The sequence below is a fragment of the Mesoplodon densirostris genome, chromosome 12 (assembly GCF_025265405.1).
Source record: "Mesoplodon densirostris isolate mMesDen1 chromosome 12, mMesDen1 primary haplotype, whole genome shotgun sequence".
Taxonomy (NCBI): Eukaryota; Metazoa; Chordata; class Mammalia; order Artiodactyla; family Ziphiidae; genus Mesoplodon; species Mesoplodon densirostris.
This window is the reverse complement of record NC_082672.1, coordinates 86658541-86675854: the sequence shown is the minus strand read 5'-3', so window position 1 is coordinate 86675854 and position 17314 is coordinate 86658541. Positions and strand designations below refer to the sequence as shown.

The 17314-nt window shown below is 42.2% G+C and overlaps 1 protein-coding gene across 1 annotated transcript in view; it reads right to left on the bottom strand.

Moving 5' to 3' along the window:
- Positions 1–16661, bottom strand: part of SH3BGRL2 (SH3 domain binding glutamate rich protein like 2) — a 30832-nt gene extending 14171 nt beyond the window's left edge. Inside the window, exons 1-4 of the mRNA XM_060114562.1 lie at positions 16554–16661; positions 14645–14695; positions 14422–14505; positions 4987–5172 (exon numbers count right to left, since the gene is read on the bottom strand). Of these exons, the coding sequence (XP_059970545.1) occupies positions 4987–5172; positions 14422–14505; positions 14645–14695; positions 16554–16661 (429 nt within the window). The remainder of the gene's footprint in view (positions 1–4986; positions 5173–14421; positions 14506–14644; positions 14696–16553) is intronic.
- Between the last annotated feature and the right edge of the window lie 653 nt (positions 16662–17314).

Here is a 17314-nt window from a genome sequence, read left to right as displayed (position 1 = left end):
CACATGCAACAAAAACAAAGACAGACAAATGGGACTACATTAAACTTAAAAACTCTTGTTCATCAAGAGATATAATCAACAGAGTGAAAGGCAACCTAAGAATGGGAGAAAATACCTGCAAAATACATATGTGATAAGAGGTTAGTATTCATAATATACAAAGAACTCTTACAACTCAACAGCAAAAAGCCAAATAACCCAATTGAAAACTGGGCAAAGGACTTGAATAGACATTTCTCAAAGATTATATACAAGCTCAACAACACTAATCATCAAAGAAATGCAAATCAAAGCCACAGTGAGATATCACCTCATGCCCATTAGCATAGCTACTCTCAAAACAAAACAAAAACAGAAAATAACAAGTGTTGGCAGGGATGTGGAGAAGTTAGAACTCTTGTACATTATTGATGGGTTTATAAAATGGTGTAACCACTATGGAAAACAATACAGCAGTTCCTCGAAAAATTAACAGTAGAACTACCACATGATGCAGTAATCCCACTAATATGTACATATCCCCAAGAATTGAAAACAGGATCTTGAAGAGATATTTGCAAACTCATGTTCACAGCAGCACTATTCACAATAGCCAAGGGGTAGAGGCAACCCAGAGTCCATCAATGGATGAGTGGAAAAACAAAATGTGATACATACATACAATGGAGATCTTAAAAAGGAAGGAAATCTTGTCACATGCTTCAATGCTATAGGCTAGATGTTTGTATCCCCCCAAAATTCATACATTGAAATGCAGATGCCCAAAGACCTTTGGGAGGAGAGTAGGTCACGACAGCAGAGCCCTCGCGGATGAGATTAATGCCTTTTATAAAAGAGGTCTGGGACTTTCCTGGTGGCGCAGTGATTAAGAAACCACCTGCCAATGCAGGGGACACAGGTTCGATCCCTGGTCCAGGAAGATCCCGCATGCTGTGGAGCAACTAAGCCAGTGTGCCACAACTACTGAGCCTGTGCTCTAGGACCCACAAGCCACAACTCCTGAGCCCATGAGTCACAACTACTGAAGCCCATGTGCCTAGAGCCCGTGCGCTGCAACAAGAGAAGCCCCCGCAAGGAGAAGCCCGTCCACCACAACGAAGAGTAGCCCTTGCTCGCTGCAACTAGAGAAACGCCGCGCACAGCAATGAAGACCCAACGCAGCCAAAAAAAAAAGACTGAGAGAGCTCCCTTGCCCCCTTCACCACGTGAGGATACTACAGGAAGTTGGCAATCTGCAACCTAGAAGAGGGCCTTCACCAGAACCCAACCCTAGTATAACCCTGATCTTAGACTTAACTCTGAGAAATAAATTTCTATTGTTTGTAAGTTACCCAGTCTGTGGTATTTCGTTATAGCAGCCTTAATGGACTAAGACATACAAGATGGATGAACCTTGAGGGCATGATGCCAAGTGAAGTAAGATAGTCACAAAGGACAAATACTGGGACTCCCCTGCGGTCCAGTGGTTAAGACTCTGCGCTTCCACTGCAGGGGGCACGGGTTCGATCCCTAGTTGGGGAACTAAGATCCCGAATGCCTCACAGCGTGGCCAAAAAACAAAAACAAAACAAATAAAACAAAGGACAAATACTACATGATTTCACTTTTATGAGGTCTCTAAAGTAGTCAAATTCATAGATATAGAAAGCAGAACGATGGTTATCGGGGGATGGGGGGAGGGGACAAACAGGAGTTATTTAATGGGTATAGAGTCTCAGTTCTGCAAGATGAAAAAGTTCTGGGAACCTGTTTTACAGCAATGTGAATACACTTAACGTTACTCAACTGTACACTTAATTGTGGTTAAGATGATACATTTTATGATGTATGTTTTTATCACAATAAAAAAATTTCAATAAAAAATAAGAAAAAATATAAAGAAATCCAATTTTTTTTTTCTTCTGAATGGGGAGGTAGAAAAGAAATGGGAGGAAATGTTTTCCTTTTGTGTAGATATGTGTGTTTTTATTTCTAGTGCATTCCACACATGCCAGCTCCACAGAGAGAGAGAACAGAGTTTAAACCTTGAATGTGAGGATCTGAGCTTTCTAAAATGAGAAAAGCCTATAGGCATTGGGATGTTGACCTTTAGGAACCCATTTCCAGAGAAGAATCGTGCTTATAGTAGGACACTTCAGGGAAACAGCAAGGACAACCAGTCTGCCCCAATAAGGGTTCTTGCCTACAGACAACTGAAACAGACACTGGCAACTTAAAAGGAAAAGAATGTATGAAGGTATAGCGGGGAGCTCACAGAATCCACATTAAGCCTGGAGGACCAGTTTAGAAAACAGGAGGAACTTCCATGTCTGGGGAACCAAGAACACACCTAGGCCACACCCCAGGATCAGCCTCTTTAGGACACCAGCCATGTGGTGTCCAGCCACCAGGCTCTGCCTGGCTCCATCACCCCTGGACACTCACTGAGCCACCTCCAACTGATGCTGTGTTTTGGCATCATTTCCTCAGTGTCCAAATCTGGGGTGGGAAGAACTGATTGGACATGCCAGGGAGCTTCCATTTGGTGGGGAATTCCTCCCAATAGGCAGGATTTTCATGTGCTAAAGGAGAGAGAGAAGGCAGTTGTCCACACTGGTTAGCAAGCAGCTTAGCAGCTGTGTATGTCTCACATGCCTAGCTCATCCAGTTTAAAACAAAGTAATAAGTTTCCAGCCAATTCCAGGAAACAGGAGAATCTTCATGCTTACTGGATCCTGTCACTTGCAATATGGCAGGTTTCCACAGGTTATCTGACCAGATACGACCACTCATAAACTATTACCGGGCAATGCAAGGTGCACAGAAGCAGGTGGGACGCACGAGGCCATGGTTCATTGCCCTCAAATGTTTTTGCTTTTGCCCAAGTCGAATTTATTTGACCTTGGTAAGAGCAGACACTGTCTTCAAAACTCCTGCCAGAACAGACTATAAAGACAGAAGGAATACACCACCACTGCGGTCATACTGCCATGGGACTGACACTGCTCGAGCAGCCATTTATCTGGCACAGTTTAATCAATATGGAAGCCTCTAGCCAGCTCCCAGTCTACCTGAAAAAACCTCCATAGACTCTATAGGGCAAAGATACACAGAGATTTAGAAAGTCATAAAGAGGTGGAAAGAAAGGGAAGGAATTAACTTTATTTCACATCACGTTCTTTTTTATTCATTGAATACATTCCTCTCCTCAAAGGGCTCTGAAGACTTCGGCTTTTATGGTGATAGAGCAAACATGTTTCTGCCTCCTTCCTCTTGAGAGGTCTATGAAACAACAAGGATTAAAAAAAAAACCAGCAACAACTCCACTTTTAAAATAAACTTGGGAGATGTCAACAGCCCTGAACCATGTATGCAGGACGTGGGTAGAGAAATGGAGAGGGAAGTCAAGAGCAGAGGATGGTCAAACCTCAGTGTCTGCAGAAGCAGCTTCGACAAGAAATAGGCTGCATTATTAGATAAGAATAAAGGTTATTATTGTTGCGCAATGTTTTTACATCACGATCTCATATTGGGGAAAGTATATGGTTACCAAGAGTGTATCCCATTCATGATTACAGCGTCTAGAAAATGTCCTTTTGTGCCTGCAGACCAAAATAAGATCATAGATGAAAATGTGTGTGAGCTGTACAGTTCAAAATAAAGCTATGAGTCAAACAGTGCTAGAAAACTTAAAACAAAAATCCACTGGTTCTCTGTTCCTCAGACTTTGCGGCTGTGAAAATGCCTTTATTCTGGTCTTACAGTTGAATGGCAGTTTGGGTGGGTATAGAGTTTTAGGAGTACTTTAGAAACAGTGACAAATATCCTGGGAAGTGAGATAGATATTATCGTCCTTTGCTAAAGATGAGAAAATTGAGATATAAAGAGATAAGTGACTTTCCAAAGGTGTCAAGCCAACATAAAGTAGTACTAGAACTCAAACCTGTGTCTAGTGCCGGGTTCGGTTTTCTCTTCATGACATGTAAAAACACTGGGCACAATCTTTATGGATTTATGTTCCAGCATTTCATTCTCCCTCATGTTCTTGGAGAACTGTTTCCTTTCCAGCCACCAAAAGCACCGTTATCCCTTTTCTCCACCCTAACGAGCACCAGGTTATTTATTTCACCTTGAGCACCTGTGCATTGTAGCCCCTTCCCCTTCTCCTGGCCACCCTTAAAGAACTGCAGTTCAGGTCTCAAAATAAACACTGACTTACATACTTAAAGCTATGGCAGAAAGCAAATCCTAACTACTCATTAGGGAGACATTTCTCACTTTTTTTTCTAAACCGAAGAGGTGAGAAGGAAAATAATTAGTCGAAAGTGCCTTCATCTTCTCAATGCCACATGCAGCAGGAAGGCATCTGATGTATTTTAGTCGTTCATCGTGATCCATCTGGCTCATGATCATAAAAAAGTGAAACTCTGGTTTATAATCAGCCATTAGCAGTTTTTTTACACTATAGAGAGATAAATATTCAAGAATAATGACCTCTTCCCCTCTGCCCCCCAATATGTATTAATAAAAAAATACGCTTTAAAATGTAGAACACAGGGCTTCCCTGGTGGCGCAGCGGTTGAGAGCCCGCCTGCCGATGCAGGGGACGTGGGTTCGTGCCCCGGTCCAGGAAGATCCCACATGCCGCGGAGCGGCTGGGCCCGTGAGCCATGGCCGCTGAGCCTGCGCGTCCGGAGCCTGTGCTCCGCAACGGGAGAGGCCACAGCAGTGAGAGGCCCGTGTACCGCAAAAAAAAAAATATATATATAGAACACAGTAAACACACACATACGCGGCTTCCCTTCCCACCCCCTTTTCCCACAACAAACAGGAAGGCATAGTCTGTGACCTTGGACTCATACACCCTCTCGAATTCACACTGTTGGTGGAACTGACTAGGTACTAGGTAAGGAGGTCAGTCTGCGTTGAAAAACACCCAACTGCTCTCCAGACGACTGTTTTGAATCAGGCAAAGAAATGATGAGATAACAATCACTTGCTACTTACTCCACAGTACCGGTTCCCATTAAATATCTGCGGCGGCAGAGGGTTGCCCTGGGCGGGCTTCTTCTCCGGGGGGACGTTCGTGTACATCCACTGCCTCTGCTCTTCCGACATCGTGATGTCCACCTCCTCAAACTCTATCTTGTTGGCTTCCAGAAACCTAACCACATCCTGCTGCTGCTTCTTTATCTGCAGACAGAAGACAAACACATAAGGAGAAATGCTCCTCCAAAACCCAGTGGAAATATTTCCGATTTGAACTCGATGTGAGTGCTCATCGTCAGAGGCCACTGAGCCAAAAAAAGAGGTGATTTTTGCAGACGGCACATGCTGTCCACTCCCTGGTGATCCTCCAGCAGACGCCTCAGCAAGTGCTGACACAGTGATTTCTCCAAGAATTCTGGGGCACAACTCCGCCAGTCTGGGAGGGACAGACGAGGTCTGAGGTGGGAGATTCACTTAGTTCTCAGGGGGCTATCACTACCCACTCCCAGCCCCAGAAGTTGACATGTACAGTCACGAAAGCCCTCTCTGTCCCCAACCAATTGAAAACCACAGAGAGCCCATCTGAGATGTCAACACTTCATTGATTCCTGGGAGAGGCAACATTTTTATTCCCCTCAGCAGCCTCTTTCAGATATTCCACAGCTGTAGCCACTGTCAGGAAAGCATCCTTTCATCAATTCACAGGAGTAAAGTGTTCTCCACTTCCAAGGTGAGAGTAAACAACAAGCACCATCCTACTGTGAACTCTCTGTCTTAACCCTTCTTTTTCCCCTGATGGTGCACGTTTCCTTCTCCAGTCACTAGGGGTCAGGTACGCTCTTGAAGAGCTGCAAACACATCTGCGGGTTTTCCAGATGTTACCAACCTTCTTAATGGAAGGTACGGATTAACTCATTGAGATGCGGTGACAGTATTCAGGTATCTTAACCACGGCATGTAAAACATGAGAAAACAAGTGTGCTTTTTCTAAACGATCTTGGGAAATCTGCAAAAAAAAAAACAAACTTAAGCGGTGAAGTAAATGTTATAATGGCCAAAGAAAAGAATCATTTTGAGAAGTGAAGCAGCTAGAAAGACCTCTGGACAAAGAAAATAAAATGCTGAAGAACAAACCTTCACAGACAGATTGTCCCAGCCAATCCCCTCCACCCCACCTCAATCCGATGGCTCCCCAAAAGCCTCAGGGACATGTGTCTCTGATCACTGGGTTCAAGTCTGTGAATGACTAATGACCAGACGGCATAGTTAGTATGGACAGAAATAAAAGGCTGGCAAGAAAGGACATCGGGCTTCCCTGGTGGCGCAGTGGTTGAGAGTCCGCCTGCCGATGCAGGGGACGCGGGTTCGTGCCCCGGTCCGGGAAGATCCCACGTGCTGCGGAGCAGCTGGGCCCGTGAGCCATGGCCGCTGAGCCTGCGCGTCCGGAGCCTGTGCTCCGCAACGGGAGAGGCCACAGCAGTGAGAGGCCCACGTAACGCAAAAAAAAAAAAAGAAAAAAAAAGACATCTTTTAAGCACAATAATATTATAAAAGGAGAGAATTACTGTATGGTTGTAAATCCAAGTTGAAAATGATATTATCTCCATTTCTTGAATTAAGCTATTTCTCATGTCTGAAAAAGTTAACTTTTTCTCCTCACTCATAGAATTTCAGAATATATATTATTTTGTAACTTCGGTGTGCAAAAAAGTATCATCCATCCTACTTAATCTCCCCTTACAACTCTACCAGGTAGAGTTTATCGACCCTGAGGCTGAAGGCGTTCACCTATTTTGATCCAAGTCCTAGTGTGCGTTCTTATCAAGACAATCATGTCACTGTCCTAAAATCCTTCTTTAGTGGGTCCCCACTGGCCTTTGTAAAGCAAACAAAAAGTTACCTACAACCCTACTATCCAGACAGCCACTGCCAAAATTTAAATAGAGGAAAGGGTCTGGATTTAATATCCATATTTGGAGCTCTACATACCCAGCACCTTTCAATTGTTCCTGAGCATGATCAAAAATGAAACTTATCCATAGTCAAACCTTGGTTTTCCATATATAATGTACAGACATATAACATCCACCACGACTCCAAAATGCGGGTACTTAAAGGCTCAATATGAGGATAAATCAAGACATGTACACAGCTTCTTTACTCCCCCCACCTCCTGGCCATAAACACATAGGGACACACACACACACATACACACACACACACATAAACAGGGTATTTATTGCTGGACTATAATCCCCTACCGCTCACCTGGTCTTTCCTTTCACACAATCACACCTGGTAAACAACTGCACCTTGCCCCTTTCACTGAACAATAAATGTATCATGAGCGCTGCCCTCTGTCATTGAAAATTTTTCAGAAGTATGAATTTTAGTATCTTCCTGGCAATTCCATCATGTAGATATACAGTTAACTATTACTCTATTGTTGAATACTTAGCATGCTTGTAGGTTTCACCACTAGAAATAATATCATCTTTATATATCTTTGATGGTATCGCTCAAGACTACTTTAGGACAAAGCCCTGTGAATGAAACCCAGGTGAAAGGGCAGAGATATTTCTCAGACTCCTGAAGGACTCAGGGTAAAACTGTCTTTCATCAAGGCCACCTCAATTTACATTACCATTAGTCTAAGAGTGTCCATGTCTCAACACCCCTCCTCCTTATAGCCAATATTTGAAAGTTACATCGTAGAATATTAAAATTCAAATGACGTGAGGTGATGGATGTTAACTAATTGTGGTAATCAATTCACAATATATACATACATCAAATCATTATGCTGTACACCTTAAACTTATACAAGTGTTGTATGTCAATTATATCTTAATAAAACTGGGGAAAAAGGGTCGCTGTTTTAAGAAAAAAATTCAAATGCATCATTATACCCTATCAATGCTCAGGAAGCAAAGCACAGTTCCTCACCAACACTGGTTATGGCTGATGGTAGCATGAGGTGTGAAATGTAAGTAATTATATCTGTATTTTAAGAGGAAAGCAGGAGAGGCACGACCAGCTTTGTGTTTCAAAGAGATCACTTTAATACTATGCAGCTTAAAAAGAAAAAAGGAGAAATTCTGTAAGTACTGTTAACACTGCTACGAAAAGGTCCCCAAGATGTATACATGGGAAAAAAAAAAAAAAAAAAGAGCAGAACTGTGTGTAAACTAGGCACATTTTAAAAAAAATGGAGAAAAATAGGAACACTTTTGTATTTACTTGTATTTTCATTTTTTAGAAAAATGCTTGAAGGTTTATATAAGAAACTAACAAAAACGGTTGCCTGGCGGGGGTGGGAACTGGAGGATGGGGACAAAGTGAGAGCAAGAGTTTTCACTCTATGTGTGTAAACCTTTTGGAAAAGTGTGAATGTGTCAACATTCAAAAGATTAAAGAGAAGAAATTTAAGAGAGAAAGAAAGCCTCCCATAGAAAACAACCTGGAGGGGGGCAGGAGTCCATGGCCATAGAGACCAGGGGCATTTCGTATACATCAGCAGGACATGAAGCTGGACTTGGAGTGTTTCGTTACTTGCTGGCCTCCCTGACTCCTTACACTTAGAAGAAAGGCCAGATGATTAAAAAGAAAAGAAAAAAAAAAAAGAGCTACAAATCCTTGTTCCCCCACTTATTTACTGGGAGAGTTTGAGCAAGCTACTTAATCTCTCTATGCGTCAGTTTTTCCATCTTTAAAATGGGAATAATAGTATTACCTGCTTCACTGGAATATTGTGAAGGTTATAGATAAATTACGTGTAGCTTACAATATTTATTGCCTGGCACATAACAGTGCTGTAAAACATCTTAATTATTATTGTTGAATTTGTTATTTGACATCACATTAAAAAAAATCTTTCAGAATGCAGTGTCAGGGAAAAGTTCACTTTTTTGAGACAAGGTGAAACAAATTATCATATTTTGCTTTGCTTTTGTTGAAGTTTAGAAATAATTTTAGCACATGTTCAAAATTTTTAAAAATTAAAAAAAAAAAGAGCTAAGGCCACAGAAAATTAATATGATAGCAGGTCACCCAGATAAACAAAGGGGAGAAATTGTACTCCAGAGAAGGAAGTTTCAAGGGGATGTTTGTGACATTAGCCTCAGGAAGGAAGATGAGTAACGGCAGCAGGGCTGTTTTGAGATCTCCCAGGTGAACGCGGCTGGAACTGTGGAAGCCCAGGGATGAGCGGCAGGGACAGGGCAGCGCAGGAGGTGGGGCCTGGGAGAAGCCGGGGTCATAGGTCACGGGAAGGGCTTTCCTCGTGACAAGAGGAAGCCGTCAAGGGCACTGCACGGCCGGCATAAACCCAGGGTTCAGATAACAATAACATATAACGTCACTTCCTTGACACAAAGAGTTTTATTTACGTTTCAACCGTTCTGAAACAAAACGCACCTTGCAATCAATATCAAAAGAAGTTTGGGGAGAGAAATTTGTGGAAGAGAAGTAAATTGTGGGGCGACAGTCAAGGCCTTCACCCATGTCAATTTAGCCATGGGTGACGGTACCTGTAACTCACGTGACTGTTTTCTTCAAACACACTTAGAAGCCATGGCAGATAACGCTATTTATCCAGTAGCCCATCTCCCTTTCTTTCTTAATAACCGAAGCCTGATTTTGTTTTAGAAAGCAATGTGCTCAGCTACAAAAACTTGTTGACCCAACTCCTCTGCAGCTACGGGTGATCACAGAACACAGTGCTGGCCAGTGAGATGTGGGGCGTGTGCTCCTTGGGAAGCCCCCACCGAATGAATGAAAAGACAAAGCCCATTTTGCACTTGGTGACCCTTCTCCCTTCTCTCTTGCAGAAATGCACCCGTGGTGCCCGGAGGTGCAGAAAGCACTTGGCAATTGTGAAAAACAACACCATATGCAAGAATGGCGGTGGTCAAGCAGAATGACAGGAACCTGGGTTCTTGATGACATCTTACAGCTGCCACACGAGTCTTGTGCAGCCCACTCTAAACCTTATTAGACAAATAAAACCCCTAATTAGTTAAGCCACTTTTTAGCAACTTTTCTACGGCTTGCATCCCAATGCAATGCTACCTGGAAAACTCTTAACTGCTACATAAAATGTCTTCGGCAATACTGTAGTATGATGGATTGAAAATAAAAGCTATTATTGCACAGCAGAGCCTAGAAATAAAAGCTGTAAGACAACAACAACAACAAAAAAAAGCTGGATAAACAGACGAATTTTCATTCTTTTCTTTGTGAAGCAACAGCAAAGCTGTTGCACCTAAAACAGGCGGATACCTGCAAAAGCATGAGTTGCATTCCACCTTATCTTTCAAACGTACACCATTACACGTCATCCAAAGCAATTAAGGGGATCTCTTGGGCTCTATCTCAGGGAGGCCCACGGGCCAGTTCTAGCCCCATTAACTGTGTTTTTATGGCCCACAGCCAAATATAATCTTTATCTTTTTAAATGGTTGGGGGAAAAAATCAAAAGAATGATAGTATTTCATGACATATAAAGATTCTATGAGATACAAATTTCAGTGTCCATAAGTAAAGTTGCATTGGAAGACAATTACATCCGTTCATTTACATGTTCTCCCCGGACGCTTTCGTCCTAGAGAAATTAGCATAATTGAGCCATTGTAACAGAGGCTGTACCGTTCCCAAAGCCTAAAGTATTTAACAACCGCCCTTTTCAGAAAAAGTTTGCCAACTCTACGCTAGATCACAGATCTTCATTTCCGGCTCAAAGCTCACTTTCTCAGTGAGGCCTTCCCTGACTATGCGATTTTACACTTTTACCAGCCTCCCTCCCCCAAAACTCCCTATTCCCTTTCAGGCTTGATTTTACCATAGCACATAGCATCTGACATACTGTCGTTTTACACATTTGTTTGTCCACCTCGTCCTACTAGAACACAAATTCGGCACAGGCCAAAGCCCCTGGGGCAGGGGATTTTTGTCTGCTGTTCTGCTCACTGCTGGATCCCTGGGGTCTAGAATGGTATCTGGCACAGTGCAGACACTTAGTAAACGGCTGTTAATGAACAGCCAGGCTTTTCACAAGTACAAGGACTAGTGTAACAGCAGTGCTGATTCTTTCATCATGAGGATGAGATATCTCAAGTGCCGCCTCCTTGGAGAGCCCTCTCTTGCCACCTAAGCTGAAGTTTTATTAGTTAAATTTATTACAATTTTATTTATCTGTTTACTTGTTTTTATGCTCACCTCTCGCTCTAGAGTATCAGCTCCGTAAGCACAGGGCCCGGCGTACAGGAGGCTCTCAGAAAATATTAACTGAGTGGATGATTAAAGAATTATTACCCCAGGGGCTTCCCTGGGGGCGCAGTGGTTGAGAGTCCGCCTGCCGATGCAGGGGACACGGGTTCGTGCCCCGGTCCGGGAAGATCCCACGTGCCGCGGAGCGGCTGGGCCCGTGAGCCATGGCCGCTGAGCCTGTGCTCCACGACGGGAGAGGCCACAACAGTGAGAGGCCCGCGTACGGCAAAAAAAAAAAAAAAAAAAGAATTATTACCCCACTGCTGAACATCAAAGTTTTCCAGCTGATATTCAAGAGGTCAAACTAAATTGATAATTTAATTTAGGAACAAATGTAACTGAAGCTTAGCCAAACAGGAATGTAGATCAAACACCAATACTTCTCAGTGAATACTAAAGCTGTATGAATTTAAAAAGGAGTGTGTCTATGATGTTACATGAAACAGTAAACACCCTAAATAATTCAGAAGAGTCTTTGGACCCCGAATGCGAAAAAGACGTCCCTTCTAAAACTGACACTGACATTGAAGTAGGCAGTTGGATGTGATTCTATGTTTAAACAAAGGCTACTGTCAGTTAATTTTAAAACCTGCAAGTGCATAATGTAGTATTTTGTTTTGCCCAAATGTTTTTTTTATGAGATTGTTGATGTATCTGCAAATTGATGATAAATGAAAATCAAGCAAATATGTTGGTACTTCCCCGACCCTGCTTCCAACTGCTACCATAGAATTCTATCACCCCCTACCACTTTCCCCCCAATCTTTCCAGGAGCTCTGAAGTGAGCTTCTCACATGTGCTCCGAAGCAGCCTTCTTGGCCACTGTGTTGCTAAGTGCTATGGCCTGAATGTGTCACCCCAAAACCCCTATGTTGAAACCTACCCCCCAAGGTGATGGCATCAGAAGGTGAGGTTAATGAGAGGTAATTAAGTGATGAGGGTGGAGTGATCTCATGGAAGAGGCCCAGGAGCTGTCTTGCTCCCGTCCACAATGCGAGGACACAGCCAGAAGACTGCGGTCTGCTACCCAGAATTGGGGTTTCCCCAGCACCCAACCATGCTGGCACCCTGATCTTGGACTTCCAGCCTCCAGAACTGTGAGAAATTCCTGTTGTTTTTGAGCCACCCAGTCTGTGGTATTTTCTTATAGCAGCCCTAATGGACTAAGACAAAAAACCTTTACCCTTTCAACTCTGGGGCCCTGCAGGACCCAGATCTGCTGAAGACCCAAGCCCTGATGAACCGGCCCCGGTGATAAGCTGTCTGGGCTGGTCCTGCTCAATCTGCTGATGTAGCATGAACACTCAATGACCCATGCAAATCTTAGTGAAGACACTAGTAGCTTTCACTGGCAACCTCCTGACTCCAGGAATCCCTAGGGACTGGATCAGAGGCCAGGCTAACTAAATTATACTGCACTTGACTTACACTTACCCCCTATTCTCAGGCACTGAGTGCAAGTAAACTTGCACTTCTCCACTCTCTCTTCGCGTAGGATTAGTTCTTTCCCAGAAGGCTGCCAGTTAACTTATGTAATTAAGCAGGCCCTGCCAGATTCTTCCAGACGCTTCCAGACATGTCTAATCATGTTTGAATTCCGGGGTGAACACAGCAGAGGCTGTACCCTGGGACCTTGGGAGTCCCTAGTAAATAAAGACATTATCAATTTGAATAAGATAGGGCTTGTTTTTTTTTCTAACTGAGATTTAATGTGAGCAATTGGGGGAAACCAAGTGTAAAGACAAAGCACAAAAAAAGAATGAAATAATGCCATTTGCAGCAACATGGATGGATCTAGAGATTATCATACTAAGTGAAGTAAGTCAAACAGAGACAAATATCTTATGATATCACTTTTATGTGGAATCTAAAAAAAATGATACAAATGAACTTATGTATAAAACAGGAAGAGACTCGGACATAGAAAACTTATGGTTACCAAAGGGGAAAGGGAAAGGTGGTGGGGAGGGATAAATTATGAAGTAACACATACATACATCTATATATAAAATACATAAACAGCAAGGACCTAGTATATAGCACAGGGAACTCTACTCAATATTTTGTAATAACCTATATGGGAAAAGAATCTGAAAAAGAATACATATATATTATATATATAATACATACACACACACACACACACACACACACATATATGTATATCTTGAGTCACTTTGCTGTACACCTGAAACTAACACAACATTGTAAATCAGCTATACTTCAATTAAAAAAAAAAAAAAAAGACCAAGCACAGATGGCAGACAACAAGAAAAACTGGAAAAAAAGAAAAGTATGTATTTTAGAGTTAGACTGTCCTGGTTTTAACCCTGGCCCTGTCAGTCGAGTAGCCTTGGAGATATTACTAAGCTTCTCTTTTGGCCTTAGTTTCCAAATCTGTAAAATGGACCCAGAATCTTTTTTCACAGGTTGAGAGGATTAAATAAGAAAAGAGCTAAACAGTAATAGGCACTGCTCAGTTGTTTCATTCAAGCGTGTTAACTTTTCTTTCTTTGCCCTAGATGTGGCCTCCTGCAAAAAATATAAAGTAACTTCATAGAACTTTCAAAGACTTTAGGCATTGGATGTAACAGTTCTTCATTTCACCTCCTTTCACACTTCAAATACACAGTTTTCTTTCTTCTGACCTGAGGCAGATGTAAGGCTGATCAGGGCCTTTTATGTCTGTCACAGGGAAGAAATCAAAGGCAGGCAGAGGAAAGAGGACAGATTTTCTTATAACCTGATGAGACTTACAGAGGAGGGGCTGGACTAGACTAGGAGGGGTAGGGGGCCCGAAGACAACTCCTCCTTCCAAATAAAAAGGGAAGAAAGGTCTGATGATCTTTTCTGGGTCAAAGACACAGGAACTTCCAAGCAATAGAGTAGGGTACCTCGAAGATCTATCATTCCATGGCAAGTTCTTTAACTAATACCACACTGTTGGACTCACTAGGCATTATATTCTCATAAAGAGGATGTAAATGACAGGCGATGGACTAGTTACTCCAAGCTATTCACTACCTCTCCTGTGAAGACTAGAAAGTGAAAGCCCTGTGTTCCCAGCCACCCTTGCAGCTGGGAAGTCACTGACCCAGAGCCCACTGCTAAGCTGGGGGTCAAAGTCCAATGGGTGGAGCTTCTGCACGAGGCTCTGCTCTCCCGCTGAAGCTAATGGATCAATACCAGGGCCCTTTGTCCCTGCCCTTCCTCCCTCTTCTCGCTTGGAACCTTGGTGTGAGGGCTGGAGGTGCAGGGGCCGTCTTTCCACTATGAGACAACAAGCATCAGGAAAAGGCCAAGAGATCCCAGAAATACAGGCCCTGAACAAATCAGTCTCCAGACTTAACCTGGAGAGACCAAACCACCTCTGTTCATTTAAGTTCACGTTACTCAGGTTCTCTCTTACCTGCAAACGGACACACTCCTCCCCTAAAACACCCACGGATATGTTTCCTTTCTGGGAAGCAGGACAGGGTGTAGAAGAAACCCCAACAAGCCACTGGCTCACTGGCAACATTCAAATGCTGTTTAACTCAACATGAGATTACACGTAGAGTAAGTACTGTGTCTCTGGTGTCTATTTCAGTCTGTCTTACTAGAAAGCAAATACCAGGCTACCAAGCCGAAGATAACAATGAGAGAGGCTGTCTGCAAGAGATTGAAACTTGAGTTTTAGGGAATCAGAGTGTCAGAAAGAGGAACTGTGAACTACAGGGCAATTTTTGAAAGAATCATTATTATATGTCGTAAATTAAAGCAATACAATTTCAATGATGGAAAAGATTGTGCTTTTTTGTCTGTGTATCATTAGCACAGCCCCTGGTACTTACTAGGCACTCCATATGTTTGTATTAAACAAATAAACATTATTGAGCTTGAATAAATAATTTTAACATATTTTCTTTTTAACCAGTAAATACTTTGGATCCTGTTTTCTTAACCAACTTGCATTGGCTTCTTTTTTCCATGTTTATAATGTTAAGTCGTCTTTTCAATTAAAAAAATAATATCATCCTGAAGTAATTATTTTTTATATTACCTTCCAAGGATTCAACATTCAGAAACAGACTTTATATGGTTGCCATAATAACATACACATTTTGGGTAGAATGTTTCAGTTGTATTACAAATATTTTCTGCTTTTATAATCTTCATAGTTATCTTATTGCATGCATGGATTCTATTAAGTATTTAACTCTAATGTTTAGAACATTATCCAACCATTGGAAATTTAAGTATATTCTAGATATATTTTTCTTTTATAAGAAAAGAAAGCTGTTTCAAACGGGCTGACATTTTTCATGATGACAAATTATATCGATAGTAAGCTACCTAACAGATATTAAAACACACAGAGACACATATACACACACACACACACCCTCTTCTTTCTTGATTTGTCCCTTCAAAGTAAAGATGATACTTTATCAGGTAACTATTTCACAAAATGGATTTTAGGAAATGTATTGATATTATTATTTTGTTACTGAAAACAATGCTTGTTGTCTATAAAAGTTTTCATTACGAAAACCTAGAAACATAATTTTCTAATCTACTAAAAAATCTCTCAAATGAAAAATTTCAGTGAGTTTTTTTAATGTAAAAATCTAACATCTTTCAATTCATTTTCAGGAACAACTAATTGACATCAGGGAAGAGAGTAGGATTTTAACTACAAAATTTTTACCACTTTTGCGTTATTGATGAATGGGACCAGAAAAATGATTATCACTGTCCTTTAATTCTAATGATGCTTATCCTCCATTTGCATATCCTTTATAATCTGCTTTCTCTTGATACTAATACTTTGAAGACATCACATACTTCCACATCTTCAACTGTCACCTCTATGGAGACATATCTAAAATTTGCATTTCAAAATTGGCCTCTTTCACCAGGGCCAATCCATAGTGCCAAAGCCTTTCTGGAAATGTATGCTTAAACGTCCCACCATCACCTCAAACTTCACTGCTAAACAAAACAACACAACAAGGTTTTGACAAGGTTTTGTTGTCATAAGATCAACCTACCAATCTACCTCCTTCTCCTAACTTCCCTGTTTCTGTTAACAATACATCACTGTGTTGATGGCTCAGCATGACCACAGGCCTGCCTGTGAGTCCAACACTTAACACTGTTCCAAAAATAACCTACCTAAGGAAAGCTTTCACACACACACACACACACACACTCTCTCTCTCTCTCTCTCTCTCTCTCTCTCTCTCTCCCCCCCTCTCTCTCCCCCTGTTTTAGATGAAGAGCCTCTCCTATCTCAGTTTGGTAGCACTAGAACAGGAATGGTGTAGAGAAGGTACTGGAATTGTGACTTTGATGTCCTCGAGGGGCCCTGGTTCATCTGTGACTTTTTCCATGACAGTCAGAACATCTGATGATGATGTCAAGGGCAGTGGCCTGATCCCCATAGGGGCCACTTCATTTTGATTTGTGTTCTAGTTCTGGACAACCAGCAAGGGATGGATCTGTCACCTCGGGCAAGTTACTTCTTCTATCAAAGCCTCAGTTTCCTCATCGGTGAAAGGCAGATCAGAATTTAGGGCAGACGGTGGTGACGAAAATTAAATGACGTAATGTTCCTAGTGCCCGGCACGTAGGGAAAGATCTCAACACACTCTAGTCACTATTATTATTACACTTTTAATTCTAAGGCCACAGACCTCATCGGCTCTTCTGTTCTTTGGCAAGCTTACTCTCCTGCCAATCACTGAGGACACCTGGGCCCAGTACAACGCCATTCCTTCAGTGAGTCACTCATCTGTTCACTCCAGAAGGACATTCTGAGGGTCGAGCAGGTGCCAGGCACTGTGCTAGGCTTAGTGGGTACACACCTGCCTCTGCCTTCCTTCAGCTCGCGCCCAAGAAAGCTGGGAGTTACAGGGAGTCAAAGTACTGACAGTGCCCAAACTATAAAACTATAAAACGCAGAGAGGATTGATAAAAAGAAATGTTCACAGACTGAGATACAGGGAAGTCATTCTGGCTTTCCCATGAGTTACATTGAATTTTATGCTGACTAAAATAGACTGTGGCCTATCAAACATACACTGGACATCTGTTT